This window comes from Dendrobates tinctorius, unplaced genomic scaffold, assembly GCF_039654945.1.
Source record: "Dendrobates tinctorius isolate UK_male_01 unplaced genomic scaffold, ASM3965494v1 ptg000014l, whole genome shotgun sequence".
Lineage (NCBI taxonomy): Eukaryota > Metazoa > Chordata > Amphibia > Anura > Dendrobatidae > Dendrobates > Dendrobates tinctorius.
In genome coordinates this window covers 20,012,074-20,034,036 of record NW_027361682.1, presented here as the reverse complement: position 1 = coordinate 20,034,036, position 21,963 = coordinate 20,012,074, and the positions used below count along the sequence as shown (strand labels likewise).

At 48.7% G+C, this 21,963-nt stretch overlaps 1 protein-coding gene across 2 annotated transcripts in view; it reads left to right on the top strand.

Annotated features, from left to right (window-relative positions):
* The window catches only part of LOC141072763 (ABC-type organic anion transporter ABCA8-like), a 313,983-nt gene that overhangs the window by 224,110 nt on the left and 67,910 nt on the right, over positions 1-21,963 (top strand). For both annotated transcript variants that reach the window (XM_073559970.1, XM_073559969.1), the window contains exons 25-26: positions 16,904-17,017; positions 19,505-19,621. In XM_073559970.1, coding sequence (XP_073416071.1) covers positions 16,904-17,017; positions 19,505-19,621 — 231 coding nt within the window. The remainder of the gene's footprint in view (positions 1-16,903; positions 17,018-19,504; positions 19,622-21,963) is intronic.

The window sequence follows — 21,963 nt, the reverse complement described above, 5'->3', positions numbered from 1 at the left end:
CTATATAGTGGTGTATCAGTGGTGTTGGTTGTTCGGCTGCCTTCTAAGGCTTCCTGACATTCCTGCATTGCTGTTTACCCACTGCTCCGCAAACTGCTTTTTTAAAAGCAATCCCAATTTTTTTTTTTTGTCCTGCTGAGAAGAAAAAAAAACTGCTTCTGCTGCTAGCGATTTTGCCTGTACAACACATCAGTCACTGTGTGTGCAGTGCAAGGGGAGGCTATATAGTGGTGTATCAGTGGTATTGGTTGTTGGGCTGCCTTCTAAGGCTTCCTGACATTCCTGCATTGCTGTTTACCCACTGCTCCGCAAACTGCTTTTTTAAAAGCAATCCCAATTTTTTTTTTTTGTCCTGCTGAGAAGAAAAAAAAACTGCTTCTGCTGCTAGCGATTTTGCCTGTACAACACATCAGTCACTGTGTGTGCAGTGCAAGGGGAGGCTATATAGTGGTGTATCAGTGGTGTTGGTTGTTCGGCTGCCTTCTAAGGCTTCCTGACATTCCTGCATTGCTGTTTACCCACTGCTCCGCAAACTGCTTTTTTAAAAGCAATCCCAATTTTTTTTTTTTGTCCTGCTGAGAAGAAAAAAAAACTGCTTCTGCTGCTAGCGATTTTGCCTGTACAACACATCAGTCACTGTGTGTGCAGTGCAAGGGGAGGCTATATAGTGGTGTATCAGTGGTATTGGTTGTTGGGCTGCCTTCTAAGGCTTCCTGACATTCCTGCATTGCTGTTTACCCACTGCTCCGCAAACTGCTTTTTTAAAAGCAATCCCAATTTTTTTTTTTTGTCCTGCTGAGGTACTGAGCGTGCATTTTTTCACACCATACAGCGGTGTACGCTCCTCACACAGTACCGTGTAACGGCTGTTATCACAGCCACAGTGAAGCTATCAGTGTGTCACTCTGTGAGAATAAAACGAGGACATGTTCCGTTCTTACAGACCTGCACTCTAGGGAGATTCCTATTCTGCCCAATTCTACATACACCTTGTAGTTTGTGATACACTAGCCAATTTCTGCCTGTGACATAGCGCTGTGATATTCAGTGGGCCTCACACAATCCATAAGTGTCCAGTGTCCACAAGTGTGTGCAGAAATTCAAAATCTCCCTTATCCTCTCGTCACTTTTGTCACAGCTGTGCCATCGAGCCTGTCACATAGCGCTCAGATATCAGTGGGCCTCACACAATCCAAAAGTGTCCAGTGTCCACAAGTGTCTGCAGAAATTCAAAATCTCCCTTATCCTCTCGTCACTTTTGTCACAGCTGTGCCATCGAGCCTGTCACATAGCACTCAGATATTCATTGGGCCTCACACAATCCAAAAGTGTCCAGTGTCCACAAGTGTCTGCTGAAATTCAAAATCTCACTTATCCTCTAGTCACTTTGGTCACAGCTGTGCCATCGAGCCTGTCACATAGCGCTCAGATATTCATTGGGCCTCACACAATCCAAAAGTGTCCAGTGTCCACAAGTGTGTGCAGAAATTCAAAATCTCCCTTATCCTCTAGTCACTTTGGTCACAGCTGTGCCATCGAGCCTGTCACATAGCGCTCAGATATTCATTGGGCCTCACACAAACCAAAAGTGTCCAGTGTCCACAAGTGTGTGCAGAAATTCAAAATCTCCCTTATCCTCTAGTCACTTTGGTCACAGCTGTGCCATCGAGCCTGTCACATAGCGCTCAGATATCAGTGGGCCTCACACAATCCAAAAGTGTCCAGTGTCCACAAGTGTCTGCAGAAATTCAAAATCTCCCTTATCCTCTCGTCACTTTTGTCACAGCTGTGCCATCGAGCCTGTCACATAGCGCTCAGATATCAGTGGGCCTCACACAATCCAAAAGTGTCCAGTGTCCACAAGTGTCTGCAGAAATTCAAAATCTCCCTTATCCTCTCGTCACTTTTGTCACAGCTGTGCCATCGAGCCTGTCACATAGCACTCAGATATTCATTGGGCCTCACACAATCCAAAAGTGTCCAGTGTCCACAAGTGTCTGCTGAAATTCAAAATCTCACTTATCCTCTAGTCACTTTGGTCACAGCTGTGCCATCGAGCCTGTCACATAGCGCTCAGATATTCATTGGGCCTCACACAATCCAAAAGTGTCCAGTGTCCACAAGTGTGTGCAGAAATTCAAAATCTCCCTTATCCTCTAGTCACTTTGGTCACAGCTGTGCCATCGAGCCTGTCACATAGCGCTCAGATATTCATTGGGCCTCACACAAACCAAAAGTGTCCAGTGTCCACAAGTGTGTGCAGAAATTCAAAATCTCCCTTATCCTCTAGTCACTTTGGTCACAGCTGTGCCATCGAGCCTGTCACATAGCGCTCAGATATCAGTGGGCCTCACACAATCCAAAAGTGTCCAGTGTCCACAAGTGTCTGCAGAAATTCAAAATCTCCCTTATCCTCTCGTCACTTTTGTCACAGCTGTGCCATCGAGCCTGTCACATAGCGCTCAGATATTCATTGGGCCTCACACAATCCAAAAGTGTCCAGTGTCCACAAGTGTCTGCTGAAATTCAAAATCTCACTTATCCTCTAGTCACTTTGGTCACAGGCACAGCTGTGCCATCGAGCCTGTCACATAGCGCTCAGATATCAGTGGGCCTCACACAATCCAAAAGTGTCCAGTGTCCACAAGTGTGTGCAGAAATTCAAAATCTCCCTTATCCTCTAGTCACTTTGGTCACAGCTGTGCCATCGAGCCTGTCACATAGCGCTCAGATATGAGTGGGCCTCACACAATCCAAAAGTGTCCAGTGTCCACAAGTGTCTGCAGAAATTCAAAATCTCCCTTATCCTCTCGTCACTTTTGTCACAGCTGTGCCATCGAGCCTGTCACATAGCGCTCAGATATTCATTGGGCCTCACACAATCCAAAAGTGTCCAGTGTCCACAAGTGTCTGCTGAAATTCAAAATCTCACTTATCCTCTAGTCACTTTGGTCACAGGCACAGCTGTTCCATCGAGCCTGTCGCATAGCGCTCAGATATCAGTGGGCCTCACACAATCCAAAAGTGTCCAGTGTCCACAAGTGTGTGCAGAAATTCAAAATCTCCCTTATCCTCTAGTCACTTTGGTCACAGCTGTGCCATCGAGCCTGTCACATAGCGCTCAGATATTCAATGGGCCTCACACAATCCAAAAGTGTCCAGTGTCCACAAGTGTCTGCTGAAATTCAAAATCTCACTTATTCTCTAGTCACTTTGGTCACAGCTGTGCCATCGAGCCTGTCACATAGCACTCAGATATTCATTGGGCCTCACACAATCCAAAAGTGTCCAGTGTCCACAAGTGTGTGCAGAAATTCAAAATCTCCCTTATCCTCTAGTCACTTTGGTCACAGCTGTGCCATCGAGCCTGTCGCATAGTGCTCAGATATTCATTGGGCCTCACACAATCCAAAAGTGTCCAGTGTCCACAAGTGTGTGCAGAAATTCAAAATCTCCCTTATCCTCTAGTCACTTTGGTCACAGCTGTGCCATCGAGCCTGTCACATAGCGCTCAGATATCAGTGGGCCTCACACAATCCAAAAGTGTCCAGTGTCCACAAGTGTCTGCAGAAATTCAAAATCTCCCTTATCCTCTCGTCACTTTTGTCACAGCTGTGCCATTGAGCCTGTCACATAGCGCTCAGATATTCATTGGGCCTCACACAATCCAAAAGTGTCCAGTGTCCACAAGTGTCTGCTGAAATTCAAAATCTCACTTATCCTCTAGTCACTTTGGTCACAGGCACAGCTGTTCCATCGAGCCTGTCGCATAGCGCTCAGATATCAGTGGGCCTCACACAATCCAAAAGTGTCCAGTGTCCACAAGTGTGTGCAGAAATTCAAAATCTCCCTTATCCTCTAGTCACTTTGGTCACAGCTGTGCCATCGAGCCTGTCACATAGCGCTCATATATTCAATGGGCCTCACACAATCCAAAAGTGTCCAGTGTCCACAAGTGTCTGCTGAAATTCAAAATCTCACTTATTCTCTAGTCACTTTGGTCACAGCTGTGCCATCGAGCCTGTCACATAGCGCTCAGATATTCATTGGGCCTCACACAATCCAAAAGTGTCCAGTGTCCACAAGTGTGTGCAGAAATTCAAAATCTCCCTTATCCTCTAGTCACTTTGGTCACAGCTGTGCCATCGAGCCTGTCGCATAGCGCTCAGATATTCATTGGGCCTCACACAATCCAAAAGTGTCCAGTGTCCACAAGTGTGTGCAGAAATTCAAAATCTCCCTTATCCTCTAGTCACTTTGGTCACAGCTGTGCCATCGAGCCTGTCACATAGCGCTCAGATATCAGTGGGCCTCACACAATCCAAAAGTGTCCAGTGTCCACAAGTGTCTGCAGAAATTCAAAATCTCCCTTATCCTCTCGTCACTTTTGTCACAGCTGTGCCATCGAGCCTGTCACATAGCGCTCAGATATTCATTGGGCCTCACACAATCCAAAAGTGTCCAGTGTCCACAAGTGTCTGCTGAAATTCAAAATCTCCCTTATCCTCTAGTCACTTTGGTCACAGCTGTGCCATCGAGCCTGTCACATAGCACTCAGATATTCATTGGGCCTCACACAATCCAAAAGTGTCCAGTGTCCACAAGTGTCTGCAGAAATTCAAAATCTCCCTTATCCTCTCGTCACTTTTGTCACAGCTGTGCCATCGAGCCTGTCACATAGTGCTCAGATATTCATTGGGCCTCACACAATCCAAAAGTGTCCAGTGTCCACAAGTGTCTGCAGAAATTCAAAATCTCCCCTGTCCTATAGACACCTTGTACCTTGTTTTACATTACTATATAGTTTGTTGGATTTTGTCTACATTTCTACCAAAAATGAGGAAGGCTGGTGGAAGAGGCCGTGGAATTGGGCGGGGGTTGGCAGCTGGTAATGATGGTGTTGGTGGTGGATCTGATGGTAGTGGCAAGAGCAAAATAGGACCGAATGCAGGAGGTGTTGAGCCTGCGTCATCGTCTGGCTACATAAGGCCTCGAACGCTTAGTTTTCTAGGAGTTGGCAAACCGCTTTTAAAGCCAGAGCATCAGGAAAAAGTTTTGTCTTACATTGCTGACTCAGCCTCCAGCTCTATCGCCTCCTCTTCTTCAGTTGTAAAAAGTAAAAGCACTGAGTCGTCATTGGAGGCTCATGTTCATGAACCACACCTTTCCTTGTGTCCTTCACCCCAACCAAATTGAAGGATGACGCAGGCCATACTACTGATTACTCCATGGAGCTGTTTTCACATACCATGCCTGGATTATCAAGTGAAATGGTGAATTACCCAGGCCAAGATGAATTTGACATGGAGTGCACTGATGCACAGCCGCTGATGGATGATTCTGCTGGTACATTCACTCAGAGCACTACATTGTCCTCGCAGTGTACAGAGCCAGATTCTGACCCTGATGAGACTCAGGTGCCCCTTCCCGCACACTATACCACCATACACGGTGACACAGAGGAAGGTGCACATGACATAGAAGAGGAGGTGATGGATGACCCAGTTGTTGACCCAGATTGGCATCCATTGGGGGAAGAGGGTGCTGCTTCCAATAGCTCAGATGAGGAGCATCCACAGCAGACATCGACATCGCAACAGCTGTTATCTGGCAGGCCCGGAGCACTCCAAAGACAGGTTCCAAAAATCAAAAGAGTTGCTGGACAGCTTGTCCAGAGGGTCAAAAGATCACAGTGTGCTAGGCCGCAAAATGTCTGCCAAAGTAGGAAGAGTGCAGTGTGGCACTTTTTTGAACAAAATCCTCATGATCAGGCCAAGGTTATCTGTAAGAAGTGCGCAAAGACCTTTAGCCGAGGGAAAAATCTGAGAAATTTGAATACCAGTTGCATGCTTAGACATTTAACCAGCATGCACTTGCAAGCGTGGACACAACACCAAACCTCAAGTGCCACATGTGCAACTGATCACAACGAAGGTAGTCAGCAATGCTACATTGTTTCCCCCACTGTAAGCCCACCGGTTAGCACAGCAGCAAATGTTGAGGTGTCGTTGCAAGGCCACAGCAGTCAGGGAATCCCACTGTTATATCAATGAAAGACTGATTCTAGGCCATCAGAAAGAACACCAACTCCATCACCATCATCCACCCTCTCTCAGTCCGCCCTGTCCACCGCTACTTCCACCATATGCAGCTCTCAAGTCCAGCTCACCCTCCCAGACACTATGAGTAGGTCAAGAAAGTACTCAGTCTCTCATCCGCGTACACTGGGTTTGAACGCCCACATTGCCAAACTAATCTCGTTTGAGATGATGCCCTTTCGGTTGGTGGAAAGCGCAGCTTTCCGCGAACTCATGGCCTATGCAGTACCACGCTATGACCTACCCAGTCGCCACTTCTTCTCTCGCAAAGCCATCCCAGCCCTCCACCATCATGTGAAAGACCGCATTGTCCATGCACTCAAGCAGTCAGTGAGCGGAAAGGTGCACCTCACAACTGATGCATGGTCCAGTCGGCATGGCCAGGGCCGTTACGTGTCCATCACTGCGCACTGGGTTAATGTGTTGGATGCAGGGTCCACAGGGGACAGCGGTGGTGGGACAGTGCTGCCTAGCCCACGGTATAGGAAACAGTTGGCTGTAGGCGTTCGACCCTCCTCCTCCTCCAGAAGCGAAAGCTCGTCCACAGAGCGCAGTCGTACGAGCACTCCATCTGCAGCTGCCACTGTTGCACACGAGGTGTCCCCCTATCGAGCAGCTAGTGGAAAGCGTCAGCAGGCAGTGTTGCAGATGATGTGTTTGGGCGACAGACACACCGCCAAGGTGCTGGCCGAGTACTTTCAGCGACAAACTGAGTCATGGCTGGGCAGTGTACATCTTGAGGCAGGCAAGGTAGTTAGTGATAACGGGCGTAATTTTGTGGCAGCCATAGCCCTTTCAAAACTCAGCCACATACCTTGCTTGGCTCACACCTTGAACCTGGTGGTGCAGTGCTTCCTCAAAAATTATCCGGAGTTAACAGCCCTGCTCCAGAAGGTGCGAAGACTGTGCGCGCACATCCGCCAGTCGCCTGTACACTCCGTTCGTATGCAGAAGCTGCAGCGATTGCTCCACCTTCCCAACCACCGCCTCATTATCGACATTGCAACAAGGTGGAACTCCACCCTGCACATGGTGGCGCGGCTGTGCGAGCAGAGGCAGGCCATAATGCATTTGTGGGAGGATACACGGCCAGGCACTTTGAGAGCAGACATGGAGTTGACCGGTGTGCAGTGGTCGAAGCTGAAAGACCTCTGTAAAGTCCTTCAGTGTTTTGAGGAATGCACACGGCTGGTAAGTGCAGACGACGCCATCCTAAGCATGAGCATCCCACTTATGCGTCTGCTCATGCAAACTTTGACGCACCTTAAGGAGCAGGCTTCTGCAGCCAATGTTGATGAGGAGGAAGAGGAGGAGGGAATCCTTGATGACATTCAGCCATTGTCTGCTCAGGGACCTCTCCTGGACGAGGTGGAGGAAGAAGAGGAGGAGGAGGAGGATGATGGGGATGATTACTTAGGGGAGGAGGATGCATCTCGTGGGGCAAGTGAAAATGTTGGCGTGGCAAGGTCTGGTACAGGGTTTGTGCGTGACTGGAGGGATGTGGATTTGCCAGAAAGTGCTCCTCCAACCAGCACTCGCAGTGCATCATTGACACCGGGAACATTGGCCCACATGTCAGATTATGCCTTGCAGATCCTAAAAAGGGACCCCCACATTGCCAAAATGATGAACGATGACGACTACTGGTTGGCCAGCATCCTGGATCCACGCTATAAAGGCAAATTACAAAACATCATGCCACAGGAGAACCTTGACCTAATATTGGCTAATAAACAAGCAACTCTGGTAAATCGGTTGCTTGAGGCATTCCCAGCACACAGCAGTGGTGATGGTTCTCACACGAGCCGTACGGGCCGGGGGCAGCTTGGCAGAGGTGTTCGTGGTGCACACAGCAGAAGTGGCGTTGGAGACAGGGGTTTCATGACAATGTTGTGGACTGATTTTTCAAGTACCGCTCACACAACTGGTAATACTGCATCGATGGAAAGTGACAGGAGACAGCAGTTGTCAACTATGGTTACAAACTACTTTTCCTCCCATATCGATGTTCTCCCACACAGGTCATTCCCCTTTGACTATTGGGCCGCTAAACTGGACACCTGGCCTGAATTGGCACAATATGCCTTACAGGAGCTCGCTTGCCCAGCTGCAAGTGTGCTATCGGAAAGAGTCTTTAGTGCAGCTGGATCAATCCTGACAGAAAAAAGGACCCGTCTGTCAACCCAAAATGTGGATGATCTAACCTTCATTAAAATGAACCACGCATGGGTTTCCAAGGATTTTGTCCCACCTTCCCCTGATGACACATAGGGTGACAGAAAAATGGCTTGCTTTGGTCCACCTCTTCCTGGGACTTGACCTATTTCACCTTTTGCATCAGCTGAATGTCCAACATCAACATATGCCACTTTCTAAAACTCCCTAACTGTGCTGCCTCCCCCCCCATGGCCGGGGTCACCACCTAGCGCACGACACCGTGCGAGTGCCGTTGTCCTGGACAGGTGGGTAGGCCGACTCTTGGGCGCGGGCACTGGCACAGGGTCCTTCATAGTGCAATCAAGTGTCTCTGACGGTGGTGGTGCACACCCGCCGTCAGACACACCGCCGTACTATGAGGGGCCCAGTGCCAGTACCGACGCCCACGAGTGGGCCCCCCTTGCTTGGGCAGGGCCCCAGCATTTGCAATCTTTACCTCTCCCTGCTCCTCCGCTGTGTAGTCTGGGCCGTCAAATCCATACTGTGCCTGACACCGTCTGAGCCTGCCTCCTGATGTATAGACATATATTTTGAATGTGTACGCTATCCATACATGTTATCCGGGGATACGGTACCCTTTCTAACCTTTGTGCAATCACGTGCAATCCATACTGGGCCTAACACCGTCTGAGCCTGCCTCCTGATGTATAGACATATATTTTGAATGTGTACGCTATCCATACATGTTATTCGGGGAAACGGTACCCTTTCTAACCTTTGTGCAATCACGTGCAATCCATACTGGGCCTAACACCGTCTGAGCCTGCCTCCTGATGTATAGACATATATTTTGAATGTGTACGCTATCCATACATGTTATCTGGGGATACGGTACCCTTTCTAACCTTTGTGCAATCACGTACAATCCATACTGGGCCTAACACCGTCTGAGCCTGCCTCCTGATGTATAGACATATATTTTGAATGTGTACGCTATCCATACATGTTATCAGGGGAAACGGTACCCTTTCTAACCTTTGTGCAATCACGTGCAATCCATACTGGGCCTAACACCGTCTGAGCCTGCCTCCTGATGTATAGACATATATTTTGAATGTGTACGCTATCCATACATGTTATCCGGGGATACGGTACCCTTTCTAAGCTTTGTGCAATCACGTGCAATCCATACTGGGCCTAACACCGTCTGAGCCTGCCTCCTGATATATAGACATATATTTTGAATGTGTACGCTATCCATACATGTTATCTGTGGATACGGTACCCTTTCTAACCTTTGTGCAATCACGTGCAATCCATACTGGGCGTGAGAACGGCTGGCGAGCTCTTAACCAAGCTACAGCACCTGTGGTTTGCACACGTAAGTTTTTCATTTTTTCAGGAATGACGGTTAGGCCTAATTCCGGAACTGCGGTTGACCTGCACTTACTGGGAAATCATTGTTCGCGGGTAATAATTGTAATCAGTGATCCCCATCACTAACGTTGTTCAGCGGGTTATCTGCACCTGTAAGCGACAAACGCTGGCCTTTTCAGTGTAGCGCACATGCAGCCACGGACATGTAAGGGCATGACACACCAGTTATTGGCCAATCTCATGTGCCAGAGCCTCACGTGTCCCTCTAGTAAGCCGGACTCGGACCGCGGGGCATGACGGAGTCTCGTTCATTAACGGAATTAAGCTTGCAATGTGTGCATCTGTTCTGTAGCTGGCATGGTTGAGGTTTCCCAGGTGGAGTCGAATTTAACCATAGGCTCCACTCCTGGTGGTGCCCTTCTGGACATTCCTTTAAGGTTCAGCTTTGCAACCATACTGCCCACGTAAAACAAACACTTTGCCTTCATGAACGCTGTTTGGAGGGTCATGACTCGTGGGAATAACGCCGCCCAATCAGTTAACCTGCTAGAGAGATCGTTCGTTGCTCCCAAGCATGACATCACACTCCCTAGGAAGAATGTAATGCCACTGTGGCGACCGTACTCCTGGGGGCGACACAAGTGCACTGATGCCCAGCCACTGCTCGATGAATCTGCTGGTACATTGACCCAGACCACTACATTCCCCTCGCATGCTACACGACCTGAATCTGACCCTGATGAAACTCAGGTTACCCTTCCCATATACAGTTCCATCTTACACGGTGACAAAGAGGAAGCTGCAGATGAAAGTGCAGGTTCGGCCCACCCGCCATCAGACACACCACCGTACTATCAGGGGCCCTGTGCCAGTGCCGTCGCCAACGAGTGGGCCCCCCCTGCTTGCTCAGGATCACAGCACTTGCAAAGTTGAAATACTGTGCAGTGAGATGGAAGATGGGGACGACGAGGAGTCCAGACAAGTACAGGGATTCCCTAGCGAGGAGACTTATTTGATTGTTTTCAATGTTGGGACAGCAATTTTTGGGGAGCACTATACTCTGGAGAATGATAGATGGGGCCCACCATACTCTGGAACATTCCAAAGGTGGACATCAGACACTGGAGCAGCATTTACAGGGCCCATTATACACTAGAGCATTAGAAATGGGGCCCATTATGTTTGGAGCATTATTTGGGCCCATAAGACAGTGGAGCTTCATCCATGGGGACCAACATATACTGTAGCATTATGTGGAGCTCATCATATACTGTTTCAAACATTATATGGGACCAATGATTCTGTATGGAGAAATAGATGGGCCTCGTCATGAGATGTAAAAAGTGAAGTATTTTTCATTGTACTATACCGCTATTTCTCTGCCGTATCGGAGCATGATGAGTTGTGGTATGTTAAAGGGGCGCTCTTTCGCCCAGGGCACATGAAAACCTGCAGCCAGCCCTCCCCCCCACAACTTTAGCCAAATAACCCCCATTTTTCAGTGCGTAACTTGTATTATGAAGTTAATTAAGGTTGACAAGCTTAAGTAAGAAGAATTGATGCTTTTGGCATTCAAATGGGCACTGTAGGTGTGTTTCCTGTCCTCCTCTCACTGCCGACTTTTATTCCCCATTGACTTACATTGGGTTTCGTGACGACCCCGACTTTTCCCTATAATCGGACGATCTTGCTCGACCCGACTTTTGGAAAAGTCGGGTTTCACGAAACGAAACTCGACCCTAAAAAACCAAAAGTCGCTCAACTCTAGTCCTTACCCTTTGACAAGATGATCAGGGCAGACCTCCTCATTAACTTTGGCAGAGTGCCTGAGGAAAGACACTCATTGAATACCTCAGTCAAGAGGGGAACCAAAGCATCCTTAAAGGTCTTATAGAACTCAGATGTTATGCCATCTGGACCGGGTGATTTTTTTTGGGCAAGCCCTTCAATCGCCAACTTAACTTCCTCTTCCCTGATCATCTCTGTCAAAACGTCAAGAGAGCGGTCTACCCCTGCTTCGGGAACGGCTTCAGCCAGGAAAGCCGACATCTCATCCAAATCAAGATCCCTCTTCCCCAAGAGGTGCGAGTAGAAGGATCTGACAACCTCCAGGATCTCTGATCTGGATCGCCTCAGGGACCCCTTAGTGTCGACCAGTCCTGTAACCACTTTACTATTCACTGACATCTTGCAGTTTCTGTAAGGGTCAGGCGAGCAGTACTTCCCGTAATCCCTCTCAAAAACCAAAGATGCCTGTCTATCGTACTGACACCTCATAAGCAAAGATTTCACTTTGGAGATCTACTCATGGCTACCTCCAGTTGAGACAAGATGCTCGAGTTTCCTCCTCAGACCCTGATACAGGCAGTACCTGCTCTGATTCCTGAGGCTCGAGAAGTGGCGGAGGAATCTCGCCACCCTTTCCTTGAACATCTCCCACCACTCTGACTTACTACTACAAAGATCCAGAAAGGGTACCTGGCTCTGAAGAAAATCCTCAAAGGACTGTCTTATCTCCGCTTCTTCCAAGAGAGACAAATTGAGCCTCCAAAAGCCTCTTCCCATCCGGAGGGTCTCTATCATTCAGAGAATACAAAATTAAACAGTGGTCAGAGAACTCCACCTCAACAGCAGACACTGCTGAAGAGACAGCTTCCTCCTTTAAATAAAATGTATCTATTCTGGACCTACAGTTACCTCTATGGTAAGTGAACCCCTTGTGGCCTGTGGTGTGCCGAATGTGGACATCCACCAGGTGAACCTCGCTAGCTATACTATTAAGGGCAACGCTATCATAAGTCAGATTGTCTCTGGAACCTCCTCTATCTTGGGGCCTCGTGACAGTATTGAAGTCCCTTCCAAAGACAATCTGCCGACTTGTAAAAAGGTAGGGCTTGATCCTCATAAAGAGACACTTTTGGTCCCACTTAGATTGGGGACCGTAAATGTTAATGAGCCTGAGCTCTTGTTCCTTCATGAGGACATCTAAGATCAGGCACCATCCCATTTCTAACTTAATAACCCATCGGCATTGCACCGTTGCAGTAAAAAGGACCACCACTCCGCTATACGGCTCGGCCGCAAGAGACCAATAGGAGGGCCCGAGTCTCCACTCACTCTTAGCTTTAAACAAGTCTGCCATATTTGGCAGCCTGGTTTCTTGCAAAAAGAAAATATTAGCTTCAACCGGGCTGAGAAAATCAAATGCCGCAAATCTAGCTGTTTTTGACTTTATGCTGGCGACATTAATGGACGCCAGCATCAACGGAGTGGGTACTGCCATCATTAGTGATTGAGTTAAATGGCTTTCTTCTTCCCACTCCACTATTCTCTGCCTTAGAGGAGGAATCCTTCCCCTTCTTTAATGACATGGAGGTGTCCATTCCCGCATGTTTTTTCTTTTTATTGTCCTCGTCTCCCGATTCTGGGCCAGTCCCTCCCTCCAAGGACCTTACATTCCCAGAAGAAGGAGACTTGATACCCCTTGTAAGCCCCGCCAAAGCCAGAACCTCACCCTCAGCTTCCTCCTCAGAGGAAGAGATATTCTCAAGAGCTTGGAATCGGTTAGAAAGACCAACCAGAGGGGAGTCAGTTTTTCCTTCCTTAGGTACCTTGGTCAGAGCGGGAGATGTTTTATCTCCCTTCTTTCTCTTCTTTTTGGTGCCGAGCCTATGCTTCTTCTCTATCCACTGCCTATTATCCTCATCCATACTTTCATAATGGGAGGATTCGGCGGCAGTGGCACTTTCCTCCCTGTGGATCCTCCTGACCTCCTCATCCAACTCATCATCCCACGGGGCATCAGCAAAAAGACTGGCATTCAGGACATGGGGTCACCTCAGTAGCCCGGGGTTTGCCCAGCTCCCTCTCCTGTCTGCACTTGTCTAGATGCCTCAGCTGGGCAGGCGTCATTTTATTGCTTTTAATCCTTGGCCCCTCAACTCCCTCACCCCTGCTAATCCCTTCCCCAGCAGAAACAGCCTCATGGCTTTCTCCCACCAGGGTCACGACTGCATTAGCGAAGGAGCAAGGACAACGGCTGAATGGGTGACCTAAGTCACAACACAGGTGGCACCTAATCTCTACACAAGATGCAGCAAGATGGCCGATATTCCCACACAATGCACAGTGCAGTTTGCACTGAAGTGTGTGGGCTTGCCGCACCTGTGACAGAGCCTCGGTTTCCCCTGGTAAAAGATCTGGATACGATCCCTACCCAGGAAGGCAGATGATGGAATGTGGGCAACCATACCACCTGAGCGCTTACGTTTTATCATAAACGTCCAGGCCCCTGACCAGATACCAAACTCATCACGGTTTTTCTTCAGCATCTCCACCACCTCTCCATATCGGCCAAGCCACGTCATGATATCATAACAAGAAAGGGATTCGTTACCAGTCATCATGGTCACTTTCTTGACTTGATTTTGAAGAGACACCGCCTGGATGGCAAAGTCTCATTTTATGCCAACTCATAATTCAACCAGAAGAGCCCAAGCCTCTCTGGCCAAACAAAGCTGACATCAAACTCAGGCATGGAATAGGGATGTATCAAGGCGTAGATGTCAATAGCCTTGAAGCCCATCTTCAGCAGGAGCTCCACAACCTTAGACCTTGGAGGACAGGGATCACTGCCCCTCCACGAAGACAGACCACATTCCTATGCACACTACTTGGCTCGGCTGTCGGGAGGGACCACACTGTATTTCCCCCATTTTGCTCTCGGAAGGCCCCGAGACCATGCCTCTCTATCCAGAAGGATAGACCAACCTCTCGACCCTCTACCATTAGTGATCTCCCCCCCTTCTTTAGAGCCTCCAGGAGACACGGCTGCAACACGCCATCCCCAGAGCCCGGAGACTAGGAGGATGCCCTTTTTCCCCCAGAAGTGACAGCAGCATGACTCCTGACAGGTTCTGCCACCACCGGGGGGGCAACCGGACCAGTGACCACATCAACACCAACAGTATTACTATTACCCACCTCCATAACACCCTCACTCTCCACCAAACAAGCAGCCACCCCACTAGACGAAGAATTTTCCACATTCACCCCCCCACCACATTCACTCCTGCTGAACCAGTGACAACAGAGGGTGACATTTTGACCACTGCATCATCAGGCACAAGGGGCTCAGTCTTCTCCACAGAACTGGAGGCAACCTCAACCCTGGTCTTATGTGTGCCCTCCGCATCACCAGTTGATATTTTCCTCTGCTTTATTGTTGATATCAGGTGATCCTTAGCCGCTGTGAGGCGCCGCTGATCCTTTATATCAAGATCTTGCTGACCAGCGGCACCAAAGCAGAACAGACTTTGAAAGGATCAGAAAGCCTGGCCCCGACAACCTCCTCACACTGCGGCTGCTTCTCAACTAAGTGATCAGTGCCAGCAGCATTCAGGGGCGCTGAGGCTACCGTAGCTGCCCCCGACACTGGGCCGCTCCCCCTCCCACTGAGGAGCGCACCACAGTATTGTGGCCTAACCGTTTGCCCACTGACAAGCCGCCCTCACTGACCGGCGTCTTGGCTGATGCACCTGCTGCTACGTCCCCACTACTAGAAGCAGAGACACAGCTCTGTGCCTCACTACCATCTTCTGTACTCTCCCTGCACCTTTGCACCGGATCCACAGCAGAACCCGGGCTTATACAGCGAGCTGACCCTGCAGCTGACTCAGAGGGTACAGGGAGGGGGCATATACATAGCTTACCACTTCCTGTAGCTTTGGCTTGGTCTTCTTTGCCTTTTTATTCAGGCCACCAGGTGCCTCCTCTGGTAAATTGTCACCAAAATGGAAATTATGAAGGCACACTGGGGACTCCAGGAGCTTGATCTCTGCCATTAGTGTCCCTCCCTGGTGGTTGTTATTACTGTCCTCCCCAGAGCCAGTAGATCTGCGACCAGATGCCAATGTCACCTGTCCAGCAGGGAGCTTGCTACACGTGGCCTGTGGGTGACTCATCATCCACCTGGCTCTCAGGCTGCAGCCCCATCTGCCTTTGTTCTCTATTATCAGCCATTTCTTTGAATCTGTCCTCATTCAGTAATTTTTCTTTAAATGGTCCACTTTTTTCTCTACGGAATGCTTTCCTCACCTCCAGCTCATTAATTTCAAGCTTCAGCCTCTTTACCTCTGCCTGGAGCTGATTCTTGCTCGGTTTGGAGGCACCTGCAGCTTTGGCGCTTGTGCAGCGCAGCTCCTCCCGGAGCCCCCTGATGGTCTTACTTGCCTCATCATACTCACAGAGGTGGCTCATGACCTGGGAGGCATATGTGGACACAGATTCCTTGTGTTTCTGCAGCCCCCAACCTTCCTCAGTGAGGTCCGTCTCACCTCCGTGAGCACTCAGCTTTCCTCCAGAAGGACTGCCATCTTGCATGCTGCTAGCAGGCTTCTCCTCCATGTTGCAAGCGTTGCGGCTTCTCTGGGTCTCTGCAGACCCGGGGGGAGTAGGAGCCACATTGCTGCAACTCCTGGTGGAGCGCCTCACCCCCAAGTCCTCTGATGTGCAGGCCGGTTTTTGGTTTGTCCTGCTCCCCGCTGGCCTGGACCGGGAAACAGAAGCCTGGGACTTGACTCCATTGCTCATCCCAGGACACCCAATCCCTTCCTGGGTGAGAAAGAGAGCAGGTCCCCGGGTGGAGAGATGGTGTTTCTCAGGCGCTCAGAAGCACACAACAGGAACAGCGGAGAACACACTCTCAATCACCACAATGAGCAGCAGCTGAACAGAGCTGCACTCACTATTCTGCTGGTGCAGTCACTGTGTACATACCTATCCTGTACTGATCCTGAGTTGCATCCTGTATTATACTATACAGCTGCACTCACTATTCTGTTGGTGCTGTCACTGTGTACATACATTACATTACTTATCCTGTACTGATGCTGAGTTACATCCTGTATTATACTCCAGAGCTGCACTCACTATTCTGCTGGTGCAGTCACTGTGTACATACATTACATTACTTATCCTGTACTGATCCTGAGTTACATCCTGTATTATTCTCCAGAGTTGCACTCACTATACTCTTAAGACAATCACTAGAACAAGCTTTGTGATGATACTGAACATGTAAGTAGTGATGGGAGATTCCAGATGAAAATTTGCAGAATTAAAAAATGCAGTTCTGGAAATATATAAAAAGAGCTGAACGAGATAAATCATGACAAATATATATATACAGTATATATATATTAATATATATAATATAGTAAGTTGCTCATGTTCTTCTGTTGCTTATATAAATGTTGGTTCTGTTTCTGTAGATCGTCTGCATCATTGGATATAGCGCTGGGATGGTTTTATACGTTTACCTATTTGCGTTTATTTTTGGGAAGAATAAAACCCATTACGACAGCTGGTCTTTATTCTTTGCACTGGTAAGTCATCGGCAGAATAGAAAAGATATGGAAACCCTGTTCTGCGCACTCCTATGATATGGAAGCTCCTGTGATTTGCCATCACTCTTTCTATAATATAACGGGCTAAGCGTCACTCTGTCCGAAGCCTTTATAGACTGCGCAAGCGCAACGTGCCTGCGCAGTCTGGCTCCAGACAGAATGAGGCATCCAGCGGTGAGGAGTGTGTCTGGCACCCGGAGATGGCTGTATGCGTACATACCGCGATCTCGGGTGCCATACTTACATACTTACCTGACCGGGAGGAGCATTGCCGTGGCGCTTCTCTTCGGCCAGAGACCGAGGCAGGAGTGCGGCCAGAATCGCGCATGTGCATAGCGTGATCCGGCGCCATTTTACTGAAGACACATTTGCAGTAAATATGGCGCTGGACAGCACTATGGGCATGCGCGTACTCCGGCACCAGACTCCTCCCCCAACCTCCAGCAGAACGTGACAGCGCTGGAGCACAGGAAAGAAGCGTGAGTATAAATGATTTTTTTTGTATGTGTGTAGTTAAATAGGGGTGAGGGAGACCATACATATCAGGATAAGGGGGGTCAGGGGACCATGCATACCACGAAAGGAGGGTGAGGGGACCATGCATACCACGAAAGGAGGGTGAGGGGACCATGCATACCACGAAAGGAGGGTGAGGGGACCACGCATAACACGAAAGTGGAGTGAGGGGACTATGCATACCATTAAAAGGGGAGTGAGGGGCCCATGCATACCAGGATAGGGGGGTGAGAGGACCATGCATACCAGGATTGGGGGTTGAGCGGACCATGCATACCACGAAAGGGGGGTGAGGGCACCATGCATACCATGAAAGGGGAGTGAGGGGACCATGCATACCAGGATAGGGGGGGTGAGAGGACCATGCGTACCAGGATAGGGGGGTGAGAGGACCATGCATACCTGGATTGGGGGGTGAGAGGACCATGCATACCAGGATTGGTGGTTGAAGGGGCCATGCATACCACGAAAGAGGGGAGTGAGGGGACCATGCATATCACGAAAGGGGAGTGAGGGGACCATGCATACCACAAAAGGGGGGTGATGGGACCATGCATACCACGAAAGAGGGGTAATGGGACCATGCATACCACGAAAAGGGGGGTGAGGGGACCATGCATACCACGAAAAGGGAGGTGAGGGACCATGCATACCACGAAAGGGGGGTTAGGGGACCATGCATACCACGAAAGGGGGGTGAGAGGACCATGCATACCACAAAAAGGTGGACGAGGGGACCATGTATACCAGGATTGCGGGGTGAGGGGACCATGCATACCAGGATTGGGGGGAGAGAAGACCATGCATACCAGGATGGGGGGGTGAGAGGACCATGCATACCAGGATAGGGGGGGTGAGAGGACCATGCATACCAGGATAGGGGGGTGAGAGGACCATGCATACCAGGATAGGGGGGTGAGAGGACTATGCATACCAGGACTGGTGGGTGAGGGGACCATGCATACCACGAAAGGGGAGTGAGGGGACCATGCATACCACGATAAGGGGTGTGTGGGGACCATGTATACCAGGATTGTGGGGTGAGAGGACCATGCATACCAGGATTGGGGGGGTGAGGGGTAGCATGCATACCAGGATTGGGGGATGAGGGGGGGTGAGAGGACCATGCATACCAGGATAGGGGGGGTGAGAGGACCATGCATACTAGGATAGGGGGGTGAGAGGACCATGCATACCACGATTGGGGGGTGAGGGGACCATGCATACCACGAAAGGGGGGTGAGGGGACCATGCATACCACGAAAAGGGGGGTGAGGGGACCATGCCATACCAGGATTGGGAGGGTGAGAGGACCATGCATACCAGGATAGGGGGGGTGAGGGGACCATGCCATACCAGGATAGGGGGGTGAGAGGACCATGCATACCAGGATTGGGTGGTGAGAGGACCATGCATACCAGGACTGGTGGGTGAAGGGGCCATGCATACCAGGATAGGGGGGTGAGGGGACCATACATACCAGGATAGGGATAAGGGGGTACCATGCATACCAGGATTGGGGGGTGAGGGGACCATGCATACCAGGATGAGTAATAGGGTGCTATGCTTACCAGGATTGGGGGGGTGAGGGTACCATGCATACCAGGATAGGAAGGGGGCAGCACATACCAGGATGGGAGACCATATACCAATAAAAATGCTCGCCACCCGGGCGTTGAACGTGTTCATACCTAGTTTTTTTTAATGTCATGCCTCTGCTGTGATGTATGACCCCTTTGGATCTTGTGTCAATCGGTAACCTCTGTACCCCCCTGTAACTTGACGATCATCCACAAAGTACAAGATGGAGCTGTATATGGCATCTATGTACTATTGACCAAAGGATCCAGCCTCTCTGCATCCTCAACCCCCCCCCATATTACTAATGTTGGACAATTCCTCATAAAGCAATTTCATTAGAATATGTAATTTCATTCTTCTCTTTTTCAGTCCTCCTTCGTTCCCTTGATTCTAGTGGAGCTGTACACCAAATTCATTCCTGGGGAGATGCTGCTGTATACCTTCCTCTTTCCCAGCAGCAGCCTATGCGGAATCATGCAGAACTTAGTAAGTGAGATCTGAAACATAAGAAATATCTCTGATCCCACTGGTCCAGGATTTTTTCTCACAACAGAGTGCAGTGCCAGGTATCTTATCATTAACACTTTGTGATCCATATCACTGCCTTGTTTCTTTTTCTTCCATTTTTTTGCTTGGCAAAAAGATTAAAAAGACAACAATAATGTGATTTCAGTTTTTTTTTGAGTGTGTGTTTCAGCATTCACAGTATGGGATAAATATTCTGATATTTTATTAGTTCACTTAAGCGCAAGGCAACACAATATATGTTATTTGTTTTTTTACTTAAGTTTTGGGAAAAGGTCATTATGAACATTTTTATATTATTGTTTTGTATTTTTGTTAAATCCTTGCACTCACTTGTACAGTGCACTGCAACACTGTAATACAATGCATTGTAAAAGTCCTGATCTACCGGCAGAATTTCTTAAAAGCAGAGACTTGGGGGGTCTTAAGCAGGTCACTGTCTATCATAAGCCTGCTGTTGGCACCCTACAATTGCACTGCTGGGGATGGGAGGAGGTTGGGTACCAGAAAGGAACACCTTCCCCCTTTAATCCCATCACAATTGACAGCAACAATCAAAGAGGCTTGTGAAAGTATTCACCTCCTCTTTGGCATTTTCCATGTTTTGCTACCTCAAACCTGGAATTTCAGTTTTTTTTTGGGTTTGTATCAGTTCATGTAAAGGACCTGCCTACATCTGTGAACATTTAGTTTTCTTTTAATGAAGCAAACAACAAGAAAAGAGACTAACTGAAAACTTGAGTGTGCATAACTATTCACCCTCCTATAGTCAGTATTTTGCAGAGCCTCGTTTTGCGGTAATTACACCTGCAAGTCACTTTGGATAAGTAGTCTTCTCTATGAGCTTTCCACATCTTGCCTCTATGATCTGTGCCCATTCCTCAAGACAAAACTGCTCCAGCTCCTTCAAGTTAGATGGTTTCCTCTGGTGAACAACAATCTTCAAGACTGACCACAGATTCACAATTGGATTAAGGTCTGGGCTTTGACTGGGCCACACCAAAATATTTACAAATTTCCCCTTAACCACTCGAGTGTTGCTTTATCAGTATACTTTGGGCATTATCTTGTTGGAAGGCGGTCCTCTGTCCCAGTCTCAAATCACTGACAGGCTGAAAAAAGGTTTTGCTCAAGAATATCCCTGTATTTAGCACCATCCATCTTCCCCTCGACTCGGACCATTTTCCCTGACCTTGATGCTGAAAAACATCCCCCACAGTATGATGCTGCTGCCACCATGTTTCACTGTGGGGATGGTGTTCTTGGGGTGACGAGCTGTTTTGGTTTGGAGCCAGACATAGTGTTTACCTTGGTGTACAAAAACTTCAATTTTGGTCTTATCTGACCACAGCACCTTCGTTCATACATTTCGGGAGTCTCCCACATGTCTTTTGGCAAACTCAAAATAAACTACAATTTTTTGGTGTAAGTAAAGGCTTTTTTCTGCCCACTGTGAGGGGTTGACAGGCTTAGCTGCTCCTCGAGGTAGACTCAGGCACATGGGTGGTTAAAGTTTCTCAATGGCTCATTGCCTCATAAACCAAAAAAACAAAATGGTAACAGAAAAACTGCCTGTCCAGCTCAAGTGAAAATAAATAGCTCATACACCGTCCTGCCCAGGTCCTCTGGGACAACACATATGTCAGCTCTTGCAGGTGCTAATAATCCAGAGGCTTGCTTTCTCCACACACACAGAGAAAAAAAATGGCTGGACATTTAACTCCACTCCAGCCACAAACTGGAGGTGGAGATATGATGGGTAGGCATCCCGCTCATCTCTGGCCTACCCACCATGAAAGCTGTGCCCATGTAGCAACTGGATTGCTCTCAGCACATATCATGCTGGAGAAAACACTTATAGCTTTCACATCACACAGGGAAGCAGTCTTTGTGACACATATCTCCCCTCATGTATGACACCAGTGACCCTGTCACACCACTCTTCCATAAAGCCACCACTATGGAGTGTACATCTTATTGGGGTCTTATGGACAGATGCTCCAGACTTTGCAGCTCTTTCAGGATTATCCTTTGTCTCTATGCTGCCTCTCTGATTAATGCCCTCCCTGCCTGGGCTGAGAGTTTTGGTGGGCACCCTTTCTTGACAGGTTTGTTATGGCACCATGTTCTTTCCATTTGATGATAATGGATTTGATGGTTGTTCTGTCCTCTGGATATAGGGCAGTCTGTTCTGTTATGTGCTCTGAATACGGCAATATGTTTTGTATTATGTGCTGGGTTAGAGTACCATCTAGTGGTGGCTGAATTTATAGCTGTGTCTCAAATAGCATTTACAGCCTGTG